This window comes from Furipterus horrens, unplaced genomic scaffold (genome assembly GCF_987537825.1).
Source record: "Furipterus horrens unplaced genomic scaffold, mFurHor1.1.pri manual_scaffold_9, whole genome shotgun sequence".
NCBI lineage: Eukaryota > Metazoa > Chordata > Mammalia > Chiroptera > Furipteridae > Furipterus > Furipterus horrens.
This window is the reverse complement of record NW_028327179.1, coordinates 58,495,862-58,513,389: the sequence shown is the minus strand read 5'-3', so window position 1 is coordinate 58,513,389 and position 17,528 is coordinate 58,495,862. Positions and strand designations below refer to the sequence as shown.

General features: G+C 39.2%; 1 protein-coding gene across 2 annotated transcripts in view; it reads right to left on the bottom strand.

Annotated features, from left to right (window-relative positions):
* RALA (RAS like proto-oncogene A) overlaps positions 1–17,528 on the bottom strand; it is a 107,554-nt gene that overhangs the window by 6,323 nt on the left and 83,703 nt on the right. For both annotated transcript variants that reach the window (XM_090286754.1, XM_090286753.1), the window contains one exon: positions 4,694–4,902. In XM_090286754.1, coding sequence (XP_090142880.1) covers positions 4,694–4,902 — 209 coding nt within the window. The remainder of the gene's footprint in view (positions 1–4,693; positions 4,903–17,528) is intronic.

Sequence of the window (17,528 nt, the reverse complement as noted above, 5' to 3'; positions counted from 1 at the left end):
TTGAATAATGATGTTTTCTTGTCAAATTAACAAAGGAAATCTGTAGGGTTTACTAGCTAACTTACAGATAGATGCCTCTCCTTTGAAATTAGGAGATGTCTAAAACTACAGAAACATAAACACTTTAGACCAGCGGTTCTCAACCTGTGGGTCACGACCCCTTTGGGGGTCGAACAACCCTTTCACAGGGGTCGCCTGAGACCATCGGAAAACACATATATAATTACATATTGTTTTTGTGATTAATCACTATGCTTTAGTTATAGCTGGGGCTCACCACAACATGAGGAACTATATTAAAGGGTCGCGGAATTAGGAAGGCTGAGAACCACTGCTTTAGACTGAGAGAAAATAAGGGGATTATTAGAATGACAGATGAGCAAAGTACATATGATTTTGTAGGAAGCTTACCATGGTGTTTGAGACCACATATAAATCTTTGTCATGGCTTATTTTCAGATTAGGGTATTTTGTGCCTCTTAGACAGTATTGCTGAATACCAGCACCACCTGCACTGCTGCTAACATTTTACTGACTGCTCACAATGTAGCAGGTGCTTTAAATGTTTTAAGTGCTTTGCACATATTATCTCATTTAATCCTCACCCCAAACCTACGAAGTTAGTACTAGTATTGTCATCCTACTACGGATAAGAAAAATGAGGCACAAAGAAATTATGTAATTGCTCAGAGTCTCAGTTAAGTAGAACTAAGATTTGAATCTGGGAAATCTAACTCCACAGTACGCATACAACTTCTACATTAAGTATTATGGGGTCTCCCCCTAATGGAATATCTAAGGAAACAAACCCTTTTCAAGAAGGTTTAGTTCCCCAAAGTTATTCATCACAAGAGACCCTACCTCTGATATGGAATGAACACCAAGGTGCCCACTGGGCATTATGGTGAGGGTCTCCATGTTACAGGACATTTTCCCTGCATGGCAAAGTTACAAACTAGTAGAAGGAAAACTTTTTATTATATTTATAGTCATATTATATTTGTAGTCATCAGAGCAAACCTGAAAGGTGGAAGAAGTGTGTTGATTATATAAAGACAATTTTACCTTTCTGAAAAAATGTTTTCAATTACTTGTGTCAACTGAGAGAATTGAAATTAACAAAGTAACTAGTGATATTATAATGTCATAGAATACTTTAATTACATAGTTTAAAAGCAATGCCCTATATAAAAATGTTTAATACATTAAAAAAAAGATGGTAGTGAAAAAGGCTGTATGTTAAAAAAGAAACTCGCCACTTTCCAGTTTTTAAAAAAATTATTTGTTTATTTATTTTTAGAAACAGGGGAAAGGAGAAAGAGAGGGAGAGAAACATCACTGTGCGGTTGCCTCTCACTTGCACCCCCAACTGGGAACCTGACATGCAACCTAGTCATGTGCCCTGACTGGGAATCGAACCAGTAACACTTGGCTCACAGGCCGACGCTCAATCCACTGAGCCACAGCAGCCAGGGCTCGCCACTTTCCATTTTAACAACATGAAACGGAAAGGCCATGTGGTGTTACAGAAGAGTCATCACTTGTTTAATGAGAGCCAGTGTTGCAGAGTTGTTAAAAGTGAGACTATAAGCCCATAAAAAAAAAAAAAAAAAAAAGTGAGACTATGGAGGTAGACTTCTTGGACTTGAACTGCTTTCCATCCTTAAATGCATGACCAGGGGCAAATCACTGAACCTTTATGTGCTTCGGTTTCTTCATTTATAAATTTGGATAATACTTTAAAAAAAATATTTAAGATGTCACTAACTTTAAGCATTATGTATTTTATGTACCACTAAGAAAACTTGCTGCCAATTATAACTTAAGATGTCATACTGTAAGACACAGCCCTGAGTTAAGCAGATGACAAAATAAAAAATGTGTGTCTTAGAATCTATGAAGTACGGTGGTATCTCCCTCATCTAAGCTAATAATGCTTCAGAAAGCATATGGTAGGTACATGGTAAACACTGTATTAGGTAATGTTGTTATTTTTACTAGTACTACAGTCATCTGATAAAGTAGCAAACACTCTGACTCAGTGTTTGCAGGACATTCTTTGGACCTGAATTATTAGTTTTTCTAATATGAATAAACTATGGGCCACACCTACAGTCATGTACATCCTTCACTAGTTTGTACGTACCTTAAATATCCTTTTATAAAGTAAAAATGTTCATGGAGCACCATATTTGGGTGACACAGGCTAAACTATACAGTTCTACATAGTACTATATTTCCCACTAATCACATGATTTCTTACAAAAAGCATGTCAACATTCACCATAATTCCTATTAAATTTATGATGTATTTGTAAAGAGGATTTTGGCCAATCACAATCTTTTCCCCGTGCTGGTAACACATTTGCTATTACTTTCTTACCAAGTTTCCTTTGTGACCAACCGCCTAAACTAAGAAGTTAATAATAACTGACTTACCACCGAGTCACACTAACCACCAGGAATGTAAGATTGACTCTAGTTTGTGACTTTAGTTCTTCTGGTCATATTCTATATAATCATTAATTTATTTCTTAATAAATACCTACTAAGCTACTATGAGTCAGGTGCTTCAGAAAACCTATTATTGAACTTACAGCATAATCAATGCTGTCAGAAACATGGCCATGGAAAACTTGTACCTACCGAATTCAAAGGTCAGAGCACAATATTCTTTAAAGGTAAAAGTTGGAGAAAAAAGTTAGTAAGTTGGTTTCATTAGCTACTTTCCTGGATATCAGAGAAAGGTAATGCTTTGTCTAGAACATTCATACACACTTGCTTAAGGTGATGTTCTCTTTAGATACAGTTAGAGATGCTGTTACAGAATCTTAGAATAGAAAGGTAACTTTACAAAGTGGTCCAGCTTCTTCATTTTTGACATAAGGAAAGTGAGAATCAAAAAAATTTAGTCTTCTAAAATTTCTATCAAATGTTTACTAAGCATTATATGTTATATGCTAGCAATTGTGCCAAATATGGCTACTAGAAACACTAAGATGGATAAGAAATGGGTTCTGCAATCAAGAATTTTTACCTAGGGGGGAAAAACACATACAAATCAAGCTCAGTATAAAGGTGTGGTAAGTGTGCTATTGGAGCTGGAAAAAGTGAATCGCATACAGAGATGAAGAAACAATGGATTCTGTCTTGGTGGTAGGAAGACCGAAAAGACTAAATAGAGGAGTTGACATTTGTCTTGTACTTTGCAGGTTAGACCACGTGGACTGCTGATGGTCTCAAAAATCCCCTTATGATAACTGCTGGTCAGTCATTAAGATAGTGTTATTTATGCGAAGGGCAATGCACTGGAGGTACAATAGAAGAGTAATGAATTATTCACTGTAATGGCAATAGCCCAAGATTTTTTCTCTTGGCATAAAAATACCTTATTTCCTTGAAATACCACTTCGGCTTTGGTGACTATGGTGATAAAATTTATTCCACTACCTAAAAAGGACCGGCTATGACATAATAAGCACTTAAATATTTGCTGAATGAATTAAGCAATGATATTTATATAACTTTCCATTTGTCTCCTAGCATTACAAGTTACCAGAATCTGCCACCCTTTGTACTTTATCACATACAAAACTGTTCCTTACAGAAACCAACAAACTTAATTTTACAAATAAATCAATATTTTAAAGGTCCTCAATGACATTCTTTTGTAAAGAATGTTCTCTTAGGACCCTTTAAGTTCTTGAGACTTTCAAGTGTACACAAAAAGGAATACTTTGTATAAGCCTAGGTTTAGTTTTTTGCTCAACCACCCGAAATGACTTCTTTCCTCATCTGTGGAAATCTTTATCATTTAGGCTCTCTATTTCATCAATGCCTCAGTTTCTCTCCCCTCCTGGATCCTCCGTAATGATAATTATTCATGTCTCCTACTGGTGACTAACTTGCTTTTGGTTTCAGGCCTTACTCAACTAAACTGTACAAATCTTAAAAACAGGATATATATATTACATGCTTATTTTGTGTCTCCCATACCAAAACAGCTGCTTAACACAGAAATAAAAAAATGTAATTAAACAATATTTTTGATTATGCATGTAGTATTTACAAGACTACTCAGGCACTTATTTATGCCACATTTCTCTTAGGTATAAAGAGAATCTCTCCCCCCTTTTACCCCCCCCCAATCACATTAAATAGATGACTGATTTTGATTAAGCAAACAGTAAATAAGATATAAAAGATATTGTAAAACATAACCTAGTTTGCCAACATATGGTTATTATTATTTCTATTAAAAATTTCAGTTTGTGCTGTCAGGACATCTATATTGTGAGGAGGATGACAATGTGCCCGCTGAGCATTACACCGGTGCTGAGAAAATAGTGACTAACGAAGAAAGATTTAAAATGTGGGTCAGAGCTCCATATGTGATCTAAGTCAACTATTATGGCAGTAGCAGTATTATACTCGGAAGAGAAATACTTCCATAATGCATAAAGAAACTTTTGAGTAGCGAGGCTGTCACAAACTCAAGCTTCAATACAGCTGGTACTGGGATGGCATCTGAGTATAAGTACACAGTGGATAGAGCCACATACTGAAATTAAGAGGGAATAAACACAATTAGACATAGTGAAACACTACCAAGTAAGAACCTCTAGTTGTCCACTTGTTTGCGGGGAAGAAACTGTTATGCAGTAAGTCAGAGCAACATTACTCCCTGACATACCTGAAGTCAGCTGTGGCTGCAAAGGATTCCATTTCTGTAATAGAGAACACACAAAGGAAACCTTCCCCACTCCGGAAGTAGTTGTCTCTAATTGCAGCGTAGTCCTCCTGCCCCGCTGTATCCAAGATATCAATCTGTACTTCCTCCCCATCCAGCACTACCTTTTTCCGATAGCTGTCTGCTTTGGTAGGCTCATAATCCTCCACAAACTAGAAAAGATAAAAAGCATATCCACTTAAAAATTATCTTTACTTTTCAAAACTTATTTTGAAATATGGAGTCACATGAAGTTGCCAAAATAGTACAGAGAAGTCCCATACCCTTTACTCTGTTTCCCCCAACGGTAAAAACGACGTTAATTTAAATTCCCTTTTCCTTTTTATTGAATTTATTGGGATCACACTGGTTAACAAAATTATAGACGTTTCAGGTGCACAAGTCCACAACACATCATCTGTATATTGTATTGTGTGTTTATCACTCCAAGTCAAGTCTCAAACCATCACCATTTATCCCCTTATCCGCTTCTCTACCTCTTCCAGCCCCGTTTGTACCCCAGCAATCACCACACTGTTGTCCATGTCCATGAGTAATTTCTCTCTCTCTCTCTTTTTTTGTTCAATCCCTCCAATTAAAATTTTCATTTTAGACAATTTGGCAGGTCCTCATTTACAAAAAGTGGGGGGATGGTTGATCTATCACTTCTATGCTGTTTACAGCTTGAAATGTGTGTCTTTTTTCTCCCTTAAAACACCAGCTGCAAAAACTATTTCACAAATATAGGCATGCCTTGGAGATAGTGCAGATTTAGTTCCAGACCAATAAAGCAAGTCTTTTTGCTGGTGGAGGGGTCTTGTTTTTAATTTGTAAAAAATGTAAAACATGTCAAGTGCAGTAAAGTGCACTGCAATAAGACAAGGTATGCCTGTATTTTATTAAATGTGTAAGAATCCCTTTCTGTGTGACTCTAAATATCAAATTTTCATGTAAGAATTGTGAAAGTAACTTGAAGTATTATACCATTAAATCTTGAATTTTGAGATTTATTCTCAAACTTTTGATATTTTTAAACAGTACAATCCCATTTCTATTTTCAACTTCATAAATCTCACCTTGATATTTTGATCAATGCATTATTGTTAGTGTGGGTATATATATAAATGAACACACTTTTGTGGGCTTTTTATTAGTTACTATAAACATTTCATTTTCTAGTATTTCTTATTTATTTGCTCAATTCTATATCCTCCTGCTAGAATATAACCCCTGGACCCTGACTATTGGACTCATCACCATATCTCCAAAGCCCATAATAGTGCCTGGTATATGGTAGACACTCAATAAATAATTATTTAAAAAAAAATGAACATAGTGTATTTGCAACTATAAAAGCTATAGAACATTCTACATTTACATGTTAATGTTTTACAAATATTTATGAGCATTAAATAAATATGAAATATTTATGAATAGTAAATGAAGGCTTTACCATTCATCAAAGGTCAGGAATGAGAATATTTTTATTCTTGACCTTCTTTTGTCAAGGAAATGGATTCAGGATTAGTTTGAAAGAACAGTAGCTAGGTTCCAGTCAAGATGGCAGAGTAGGTAAACTCTGCTCACCTCCTCCCTAGACCACACCAAAATTACAACTAAATTATAGAACCACCATCCGAGAACCACCTGAAGCTAGCCGCTCAGACTGGTAGGAGGGGTGAAGATGTGAAATAGGAGAGGCGATTAAGTATCAGGAGAGGTATCTTGGCTGTGGAGGTCCCCTGGGGAGCAAGTGGTCCCAGCCTCACACCAGGTTTCCCTGACCAAGGCACCAATATCTGGAAGAAGAGTGTGCATAACATTTGGCAGTGAAAACTAGCAGGTATTGTGTTTCAGAAGAACAGGGGACTGCTGGAGACTGAGGTGAGCCTCCTAAGAGGTCTGCACACAGACTCACTTGCTCACAACAGTTGCTCTGAGTTGCAGTGCAGGGACAGCAACTCAAAAGCCTCCAGCTACATATGGGGAGGAACTAGATTGACTAACTTCAGGAAGAGGGCTGGAGGGGGAGAGGTCAGGGCAACTGTCTCCAGGGACAGAAGTGCTGGCAGGTGCCACTTCTTCCTTGTTGAACGTCCCCCTCAACCTACCTGGCCAGGCACAGGTGGGAGCCAAATCTGTGCTCTCCTTTAACCGGGTTCACACCATTCATCCTATCCCATTGATTCCCTGAGACCCTATCCCACCCAACTCACTTGGCTCAGGCCCAGTCTCTTCCAGTGGCTGCACAGACAAGCACCCTGCCTTGGGTACTGCTTCAAACTTTCCCAAAATGTCTCAAAGATTCACAAACCCCAAAGAAGCGGCAGCTGACCGTGGCATGTGTTGTAGCTCTTGATAAATAGCCCTTCACCCAGCAATAGTGGTAATCAGTCTCAACTTGAACTGTTGACTCCCTACAGAAGGCCCTAACCCTGGCATAAGCAGTGTTGACCTGGAACAGAGCTTCAACTAAGCAGCCACAAACTGGGCAAAGGTGGTATCTGGCCTCAACTTACACGATGGTGCCCACCAAAGGGTCCCATAACCAGAACAAGTAGCATCCAGCCTCAGTAGACAGTGTAGCCTCTCCCAAGCACCTCCAAATCTAGCACTAGAAGCAACCAAAGGCAGATCACTTTGAAGTTTCTACCTGGGAGGCCCTAAGCATGACACAAGAGGCAGCTGATCTTGGCCTGAACAAGAGACCTTTCCAGAAGGCTCCAGATCCAACATCCCAGTGACCAGTATCAGACCATACCACAGCATCACCCTACCAGCTCCACAAATGACAAACCCAAAGGCTGGACTCAGCAGGCTCCAGTGCCTCACTAAAGTAACTCCTGCTCCAAAGGGTCAGTCATGACACAACAGGATGATAGCTATAGTCACGGCCACCCTCACAGCCTGTCGGCCTGAGGGTCAACCTCCCCCACATATGTGTAATAGCAAGCCACAACTACAACAGGTGGGCACACACATCCCACACAGGAGACATTCCTGAAGCACCAGGCACAGGGAGACTGTGCCACTAGGCCCCATAGGACAACTTCTACATAAAAGGTCATGCTGTCAAGACTAGGACAGCAAGATCTACCTAATAAATAAGAAGACACAAACATACAAAGATAGCCAAAATAAAGAGAAAAAAAATTTTTTTCCTTATGAAAGAACAGGACAAAATTCCAGAAAAGGAACCAAATAAAATGAAGACAAACAATCTACTGGATACAGAGTATAAAACACTAGTTACAAGAATTTTCAATAAACTTAGGGGAAGAGTAGATGAAATCAGTGTGAATGTAATTACATAAAAAGATAGAAACCATAAAAAAGAACCAGTCAGAAATGAAAAATGCAGTAACTGAAAAATGTATTAGAAGGAATCAACAACAGACAAGATGAAGCAGAGGGTGGAATCAGCTATATGGAAGACAAAGTAGAACAAAACAACCAATCAGAAGAGCAAAAAATTAAAGAGAGAGAGAGAGAGAGAGAGAGAGAGAGAGAGAGAGAGAGAAAACAGTTTAAGTGACCTCTGGAACAATCAAGCATAATAACATTTGCATCGTGGGTACTGGAAGGATAAGAGAGACAGCAAAACACTGGAAACCAATTCAAAGAAATAATGACTGAAAACTTCCCTAACCTGGTGAGGGAAATAAAACATACAATTCTAGGAAGCGCAGAGTCGAAAACAAGATGAACCCACAAAGGCCACATCAAGAAACATCATAATTAAAATGCCAAAGGTTAAAGACTAAGAGAAAATCTTAAAAGCAGCAAGAGAAAGACAGTTACATATGGGGGAGCTACCATAAGACTTTCATTGGATTTCTCAACAGAAACTTTGCAGGCCAGAAGGGGTTGGCACAAAATATTCAAAATGATAAAAAGCAAGGACCTACAACCAAGATTACTCTACCTAGCAAGACTGTCATTTAGAATCAAAGCAGACATAAAGAGCTTCCCAGGTAAAAAAAAGCTAAATGCGCTGGCTAGTGTGCCTCAATGGATTGAGTACTGGCCTGTGAACCAAGAGGTTGGCAGTTCAATTCCCAGTCAGGGCACATGCCTGGGTTGCAGGTCAGATCCTCGGCTGGGTATGTGCGAGAGGCAACCAATTGCACAATGATGTCTCTCTCCTTCTCTTTCTCCCTCCTTTCCCCTCTAAACAAGTAAATAAATCTTAAATAAAAAAGAAACCTCCACCCATTGTAAAAAGGAAAAAGAAAAAGCTAAAGAAGTTCATCAACACCAAGCCAGTATTACAAGAAATGTTAAAGAAACTTCTTTAAGATAAAAACGATCAAAGATATGAATAATAAAATAGCAATAACTACATAACTATCAATAATTACTTTAAATTTAAATGAATTAAAATCTCTAGTCAAAAGACACAGGGTGACTAGAGAGATAAGAAAACAACTCAATACATGATGCCTATAAGAGACCACCTTAAGATTAAAAGACACATGTAGACTAAAGTAAAAAGATGGAAAATGATATTTCATATATTGAAAGCAAAAAAAAAAACAAAAAAAGCCAGAGTAGTCATATTTTTATCAGACAAAATAGACTAAAACAAAGGCTATAAAAAGAAACAAAGAACAGCATTTCATAATGATAAAGGGATCAACTGAAAAAGAGGACAGAACTCTTGTAACATCTTTCAACTAATGTAAGAGCATGTATATATATAAAGCAAACATTGACAGACATAAAGGGAGAGAGTAACAGTAAAACAGTAACAGGAGGGAACTTTAACACCTCATGGACAACAATGGGTTCAACATCCACATCAACAAGGAAAGAGTGGCCTAAAGTGATGCATTAGACCATATGTATTTAACTGATATTTTTGGAGCATCTCACCCTCAAGAGGCAGAATATACATTCAAGTACATATAGAATATTTTCTAGAACAAACTACATGCCATGCCAGACCACAAAACAAGTTTCAATAAGTTTAAGAAGACTTAAATCACATCAAGCATCTTCTCTGACCACAATGGTATGAGATCAGAAATCACATTACAGGTTCCTGTAAGATGGCGGAGGAGTGAGGAGAGGTTACGGTTTTAGGTTCCGGAGACCCGTCTGCAGTTTGGGCTAACTGCAGACAGAACATCTCAGTGAGCAGCTGGACATTGGTGGGAGTTGAGCCAAGGCACTGCTGGATTAGAGAAAATCCATCTGGGAACAACCTGTTTAGTGAGGATAGCGGAGAAAAAGGGGACGAAACGGGATTCCTGACTGGGGCGGCTGCCCGAGCTGCAGCGGGAAGCACACAAAGGATTTTTGGCGACCACAGGCTGCCCCGGAGAGGAGTCAGGCGGAGAGCAGATCTCTGCCCGCTGGCAGAGACGGGACTCGACCAAGTGGCATTGGCGCTGAAGGACAGGAGACAGCATGCTGCCGGGCAAGTGAGAACATAATTCTCCTTTATATTTTTCTCTAGTGGACGGTGGAGAGGGGAGGAAAGTTTGGGGGTGGTAGGCCGTTCTGGAGGAGCCCAGGCGCAGAGGCGCGCTCATCCACTCCCCAACCCTACCCTTGGGTCGCGGGGGCGCACATAGGGAAGTGCTCTCACTCACTGGCCCAGGTGCGCGAGGCCGTGAGTCCAGACGTCACTCGGACACTCCCCAATGGACATAAGATCAGTGCCCCTACGGGCACAGGGAGGGCCCACTGAACAGGCAGTGAACCGTGCATAGACACCCCTAGACAGCTCCCGTGGGCGCAGGGCCCCAGGCCGGAAAGCAGACCACTAGCGCAGGCTCTGTTTGTGCCCGCCCAGACGGGTAAGGGAAGGCGGGTGGCTGCAGCACGGGAACAGCGGGAGGCGGCGAGCCACGGACGCTCGCTTCCACTGAGCACAAGTGTCCCCGGCCCTGCCCTAAGAGGCGAGAGACCAACTCCCAGAGCTCGGCTCAGCGGGACTGAGGGCACGGGGCGGCGCGCGAGCGCGAAAGCACCTCAGCCTGGGGTCAGTGGGCGCCAATCCCGGTGAAAGCTCTCGGGCCGCCCGCGAGTGCAGGGACACGCGCAGGGGCACCTCAGCGCGAACGCGGAACCGCTGCAGCCCAGCGACAGCAGGAGCCAATACCGGGGAAAGCGCTCGGGCCGCCCGCGCGGGCAGTGACGCGCGCAGGGACACCTCGGCGCAAACGGGGAACCACCGCGGCCCGGCAGCAGTGGGCTCCAACCGCGGGGCAAACTCTTGGGCCGCCCGAGCGCGCAGGGGCTCGCGCGCAAGGGCTTGAGCACAAGGGCACCTCAACTGGCTCCAGCGGTCAGCAAGGGAGCGCGCCGTGCTGGCAACCGTGGGCGCGCACCATAGCGGCAACCGGGGGCGCACACCAGTCCTGCAAAAAACAAGAACCTCTGACCTGCCACACTAGACCAGCTGTGGACCCAGAAAAAGAAGGCAACACACCAAGGCTAAAACGGAGTAAAAACATCGCTTTTTTTTTTTTTTTTTTCCCTCCAAATTTTTTCTCCCTTGTTCTTTCTTTCTTCTTAATTACTTCTTTTCTTTCCTTCTTTCTTTATTCTTTTCCTGGGGTTTTTTGGGGGGGTTTTGGGGCGGTATATATATATATATATATCTTTTTTTTCTATTTTTTTTCTCTCTTTTTTCTTTCTTTCTTTCTTCTTTATACTTTCTTTTCTATCTTTCTTTGTTCCTTTCTTTCTTACCTTTTGGGATTTTTTGGGGGGGTTTTGTGGCAAATTTTTTATTTTCTTCTCTTTCTTTCTTTCTTTCTTCTATTTTCTTGGGGGGGTGTTTTTCCTTCACCTCTTCCAACAATAACAAACTTTATCTCTAACGTGTTGCATATAACCTCTCCTTCTCATCCTTTCTCTTTAATCGTTGTTTATTCGTTTGTGTGTCTAGCTTAGCCCCCCTATGACTCTAAATAATATAATTACTATATAAACCCAAATACAATACAATCCCACTTTCTTACTATATTATGTATTTTTCTATCCTTTTCTTCTATTTTTATTAACACACAATGTAAATATTACTAACTGGCTTGCACAGTCTCAAATATTATTAATCTATCACCCCCTCTATCAAAAATTATATTTTTCCTCCCCCAAAACAACTCTTATCTATTCTTCTTATAGTATAAAAGCTCAAATCTCTTTACATTTATATTAATACGGGCTAGTTGGCTAACGATAGCAGGATAGAGTGGGGGATACTTTTTGAGGGTGTGGGTCTCCTGCCTGGGCTGTGTGTTTATGTCTTTAACAACATATCCACAAAAGAACTCTAGACAAAGCGGATAGAGTGATTCTCAACCAACTAGCCAGAAGGAAGATCCTATCAAAGAACATCTGAAATATAACCGAACAGCATAAACAAACGACATAAAGGGTAACTCAAGAACATCAGGCTCAGGATATCAAAGAGACTGCACCACTGAAACTCCCAGACCTTCGATAAAGAATATTACACCACAAAGGAGGGAAGTCAAAGCAGACTACGCCCCCCCAAAAAAAGAAAAAACCAAATAAATAAATAAATAAATAAATAAATAAATAAATAAAAACAAAAAGAATCCAACATGGTAAGAGGCAAAAATAACCCCTCAATGAAAAGAAAAGAGGAATCCTCAGAAAGAGAGATAGATGAAATAGACATAGTCCAAATGTCAGACATGGAATTCAAAACAATGGGGGTAAAGAAGCTCAATATACTCGACATCCTTAAAATCAACTATGACAACCTTCAAGGAAGTTACCAACAGCTCCAAGAAAATTACAGGGAACTTGCAGAGAACTACACCAGCATAAAAAAGACATAGAAATTGTTAACAAGAACCAGGAAGAACTTAAGAATACAATCTCTGAACTGAAAAACACAGTAGAATCAGTCAAAAGCAGACTAAACGAAGCAGAGGATCGGATTAGTGAGTTAGAAGATAATGTAGAGAAAAACTCCCAGACAATACAGCAAAATGGAAAACGATTGAAAAAATATGAACAAGATGTAAGGGAATTACAGGATAGCATTAGGAAAAATAATTTAAGGATCATCGGAATACGAGAGGAAGAAGAAAAGGAACATGGAATTGAAAATCTGATAGGAGAAATAGTGACAGAAAATTTTCCGAACCTGATGAGAGAAAAAGCTATGCAAGTCCAAGAAGCACTGAGAGTTCCAATCAAGAGGAACCCCCAAAAACCCACTCCAAGGCACATCATAGTTAAAATGGCAACATTCCAAGACAAAGAGAGAATCCTAAAAGCAGCAAGAGAAAAGCAGCAAATAACATACAAGGGAGCTCCGATAAGGCTATCAACTGATTTCTCAACAGAAACATTACAAGCCAGAAGGGAATGGTCAAAAATATTTCAAGCAATGAAAAAGGCCTACAACCAAGAATACTCTACCCAGCAAGGCTCTCATTCAAAATAGAAGGTGAAATAAGGAGTTTCTCAGACAAAGGAAGACTGAAAGAATACATCTCCACCAAACCAGCATTGCAAGAGATGCTAAAGGGAGTGTTCTAAGAAAAAAGAAGGAAAAAACAAGAGAGGAGAGGAACAGAGGTACAAAAGGAAATGAATAAATACACGTCAATAATAACCTTAAATGTAAATGGATTAAATGCTCCAATTAAAAGACATAGGGTAACGGAATGGATAAGAAAACAGGATCCACATATTTGCTGTCTACAAGAAACACACCTGAAAACAAAAGATTTACACAGACTGAAAGTAAAGGGATATAAAAAAATATTCCAAGCAAACGGATCGGAAAAAAAAGCCGGGGTAGCAGTTCTCATATCAGACAAAATGGATTTCAAAGCAAGGACAATAAAAAGAGACAAAGAAGGACATTTCATAATACTTAAAGGAACAATCCATCAAGAAGATATGACTTTGATAAACATATATGCACCCAACATAGGAGCACCCAAATACATAAAGCAAATACTAGAAGACCACAAAAAGGATATCAACAACAACACACTCATAGTAGGGGACTTCAACACTCCATTATCAACAATAGACAGATCATCAAAGCAAAGAAACACCAAGGATATACAGGCATTGAACAACACACTAAACCACATGGATCTAACTGATATATATAGAACTTTTCACCCCAAAGAAGCAAAATATACATTCTTTTCAAGTGCACATGGGACATTTTCAAAGATAGACCACATGATAGGTCACAAAACAAGCCTCAACAAATTCAAGAAAATTGAAATCATATCAAGCATCTTTTCACATCACAATGCCTTGAAACTAGAAATCAACCTCAGAAAAAAAAATCAAAGACACCCAAACTCATGGAGATTGAATAACATGCTATTAAATAATGAATGGGTTAACAATGACATCAAAGAAGTAATCAAGAAATTTCTAGAAACTAATGATAATGAGCACACAACAACCCAAAACCTGTGGGACACAGCAAAAGCAGTCCTGAGAGGGAAGTTTATAGCAATACAGGCATATCTGAAAAGGCTAGAAGAATCTCAAATAAAAAACCTAACCACAATGCTACAAGAACTAGAACAACAACAAACAAAGCCTAGGGCAAGAAGAAGGAACGAAATCATCAAGATCAGAGCAGAACTAAATGACATAGAGACTAAACAAACAATCCAAAAGATCAACAAAACTAGGAGCTGGTTCTTCGAAAAAATCAACAAAATCGACAAGTCTCTAGCCAGTCTAATCAAGAAAAAAAGAGAGAAGACACAAATAAACAAAATCAGAAATGAAAGAGGAGAAATCACGACTGATACCTCAGAAATACAAATGATAGTTAGAAATTACTTCAGACAACTGTATGACAAGAAATTTGACAATCTAGAACAAATGGACAAATTTCTAGAAACATACAACCTTCCAAAACTGAATCAAGAAGAAGTGGAAAGTCTCAACAGATCAATAACAAAAAAGGAAATTGAAACAGTAATCCAAAATCTCCCTGTGCACAAAAGCCCTGGACCGGATGGCTCCACAGGCGAATTCTACAAAACATTCACGGAAGAACTAACTCCTATCCTCCTCAAACTGTTCCAAAAAATCCAAGAAGAGGGGAAAATCCCAAACTCTTTCTATGAAGCCAGTATTATCCTAATCCCCAAACCAGGTCAAGACACAACAAAGAAAGAAAACTACAGGCCAATATCACTGATGAACATTGATGCTAAAATCCTCAATAAAATATTGGCAAACAGGATCCAGCAATACATCAAAAAGATCATATATCATGATCAAGTGGGTTTCATTCCAGGGATGCAAGGATGGTTTAATATTTGCAAATCAATAAATATAATACATCACCTAAACAGAATGAAAGACAAAAATCACATGATCATTTCAATAGATGCAGAAAAAGCATTTGATAAAGTACAACACCCATTTATGATGAAAACACTCAACAAAATGGGAATAAAGGGAGCATATCTTAACATAATTAAGGCTATATATGAGAAGCCTGAGGCCAACATCATACTCAATGGACAAAAACTGAAAGCATTCCCCCTGAACTCAGGAACTAGACAAGGTTGTCCACTCTCTCCACTCCTTTTCAACATAGTGTTGGAAGTCCTAGCCACAGCAATCAGACAAGAAAAAGAAATAAAAGGCATCCAAATTGGGAAAGAGGAAGTAAAACTTTCATTATATGCAGATGAAATGATAGTATACCTAGAAAATCCTATAAACTCCACTAAAAGACTACTCGATATAATAAGTGAATTCGGCAAAATCGCAGGGTACAAAATAAATATACAGAAATCTAAGGCATTTCTGTATACCAACAATAAAATATCAGAGACAGAGACAAAAAGGAAAATACCATTTACTATAGCAACAAGAAAAATAAAGTACCTAGGAGTAAACTTAACCAAAGAGATAAAAGACCTGTACTCTGAAAATTACATAACATTGAAGAAAGAAATTAAGGAAGAAACAAATAAATGGAAGCAAATACCATGTTCTTGGATGGGAAGAATCAACATCATCAAAATGGCCATACTACCCAAAGCAATTTACAGATTCAATGCAATCCCTAATAAAATACCAATGACGTATTTCACTGACCTAGAACAAATCCTCCAAAAATTCATATGGAACCAAAAAAGACCCCAAATAGCAAAAGCAATCTTGAAACAGAAGAACACAGCAGGAGGAATCACGATACCAGACATCAAACAATACTACAAAGCCACTGTGATCAAAACAGTCTGGTACTGGCATAAGAACAGACATATAGATCAGTGAAACAGAATAGAGAGTCCAGAAATAAACCCAGGCCTCTATGGTCAACGAATCTTTGAAAAAGGAGGAAGGAACATAAAATGGAGTGAGAAGAGCCTCTTTAACAAATAGTGCTGGGAGAACTGGATAGGGACCTGCAAAAAAAATGAAACTAGACCACCAACTTACACCACACACAAGAATAAACTCAAGATGGATCAAAGACTTAAATGTAAGCCGTGACACCATAAAAGTCCTAGAGGAAAACATAGGCAAGAAAATATCAGATATCTCACGTAACAATCTTTTCACGGATACATCTCCTAAAGCAAGAGAAATAAAGGAAAAAATAAATAAATGGGATTACATCAAACTGAAGAGTTTCTGCTCAGCAAAAGAAAACATCAGCAAGATGAAAAGGAAACCAACCATATGGGAAAACATATTTGCCAATGACATCACAGACAGGGGACTGATTTCCAAAATATATAAAGAGCTGATACGACTCAACATCAAGAAAACAAACAACCCAATTAAAAAATGGGCAAGGGACCTGAACAAACACTTCTCCGAAGAGGACATACAGAAGGTCCATAGACACATGAAAAAATGCTCAACATCATTAGCCATCAGGGAGATGCAAATAAAAACCACAATGAGATACCATTTTACACCAGTCAGAATGGCCATCATCAACAAATCAACAAGCAACAAGTGCTGGCGAGGATGTGGAGAAACGGGAACCCTACTGCACTGTTGGTGGGAATGCAGACTGGTGCAGCCACTATGGTGAACAGTATGGAATTACCTCAAAAGATTAAAAATGGAACTGCCTTTTGAACCAGCGACTCCACTACTAGGATTATACCCAAAGAATCTTGAAACACCAATTCAAAAGAACTTATGCACTCCTATGTTCATTGCAGCACTGTTTACAATAGCTAAGTGCTGGAAACAACCTAAGTGCCCATCTGTAGAGGAGTGGATCAAAAAACTGTGGTACATTTACACAATGGAATACTATGCAGCAGAAAGAAAGAAGGAACTCCTGCCATTTGCAACAACATGGATGGAACTAGAGAGAATTATGCTTAGTGAAATAAGCCAGGCAAAGAAAGAAAAATACCATATGATATCACCTAATACAGGAAACTAAAGAACAACACAAACAAAGGAACTAAATAGAACAAAGAGCAGAATAGCAGTCAATAGGGGGGAGGGGAGAGGGAGAGAAGGGGGATAAGTAAGGGAAGGGTCTAGTCAAAGAACCTGTATAAAAGACTCATGGACATGGACAACGGGGAGGGATATGATTGCGGGAGAGGGGGTGGGTTGGGTGGGGGAGAGAAATTAGGGGAAAAGGGGGCAACTGTAATTGAAAAACCAAAAAAAAAAAAAAAAATCAATTACAAGAAGAAAACTGAAAAACACCCAAACAAGTGGAGACTAAATAATGTGCTACTAAATAATGAATGGCTCACAATGAGATCAAGGAAGAAATCAAAAGATACACTGAAACAAGTGAAAATGAAAATACAGCAATCCAAAATTTATGAGA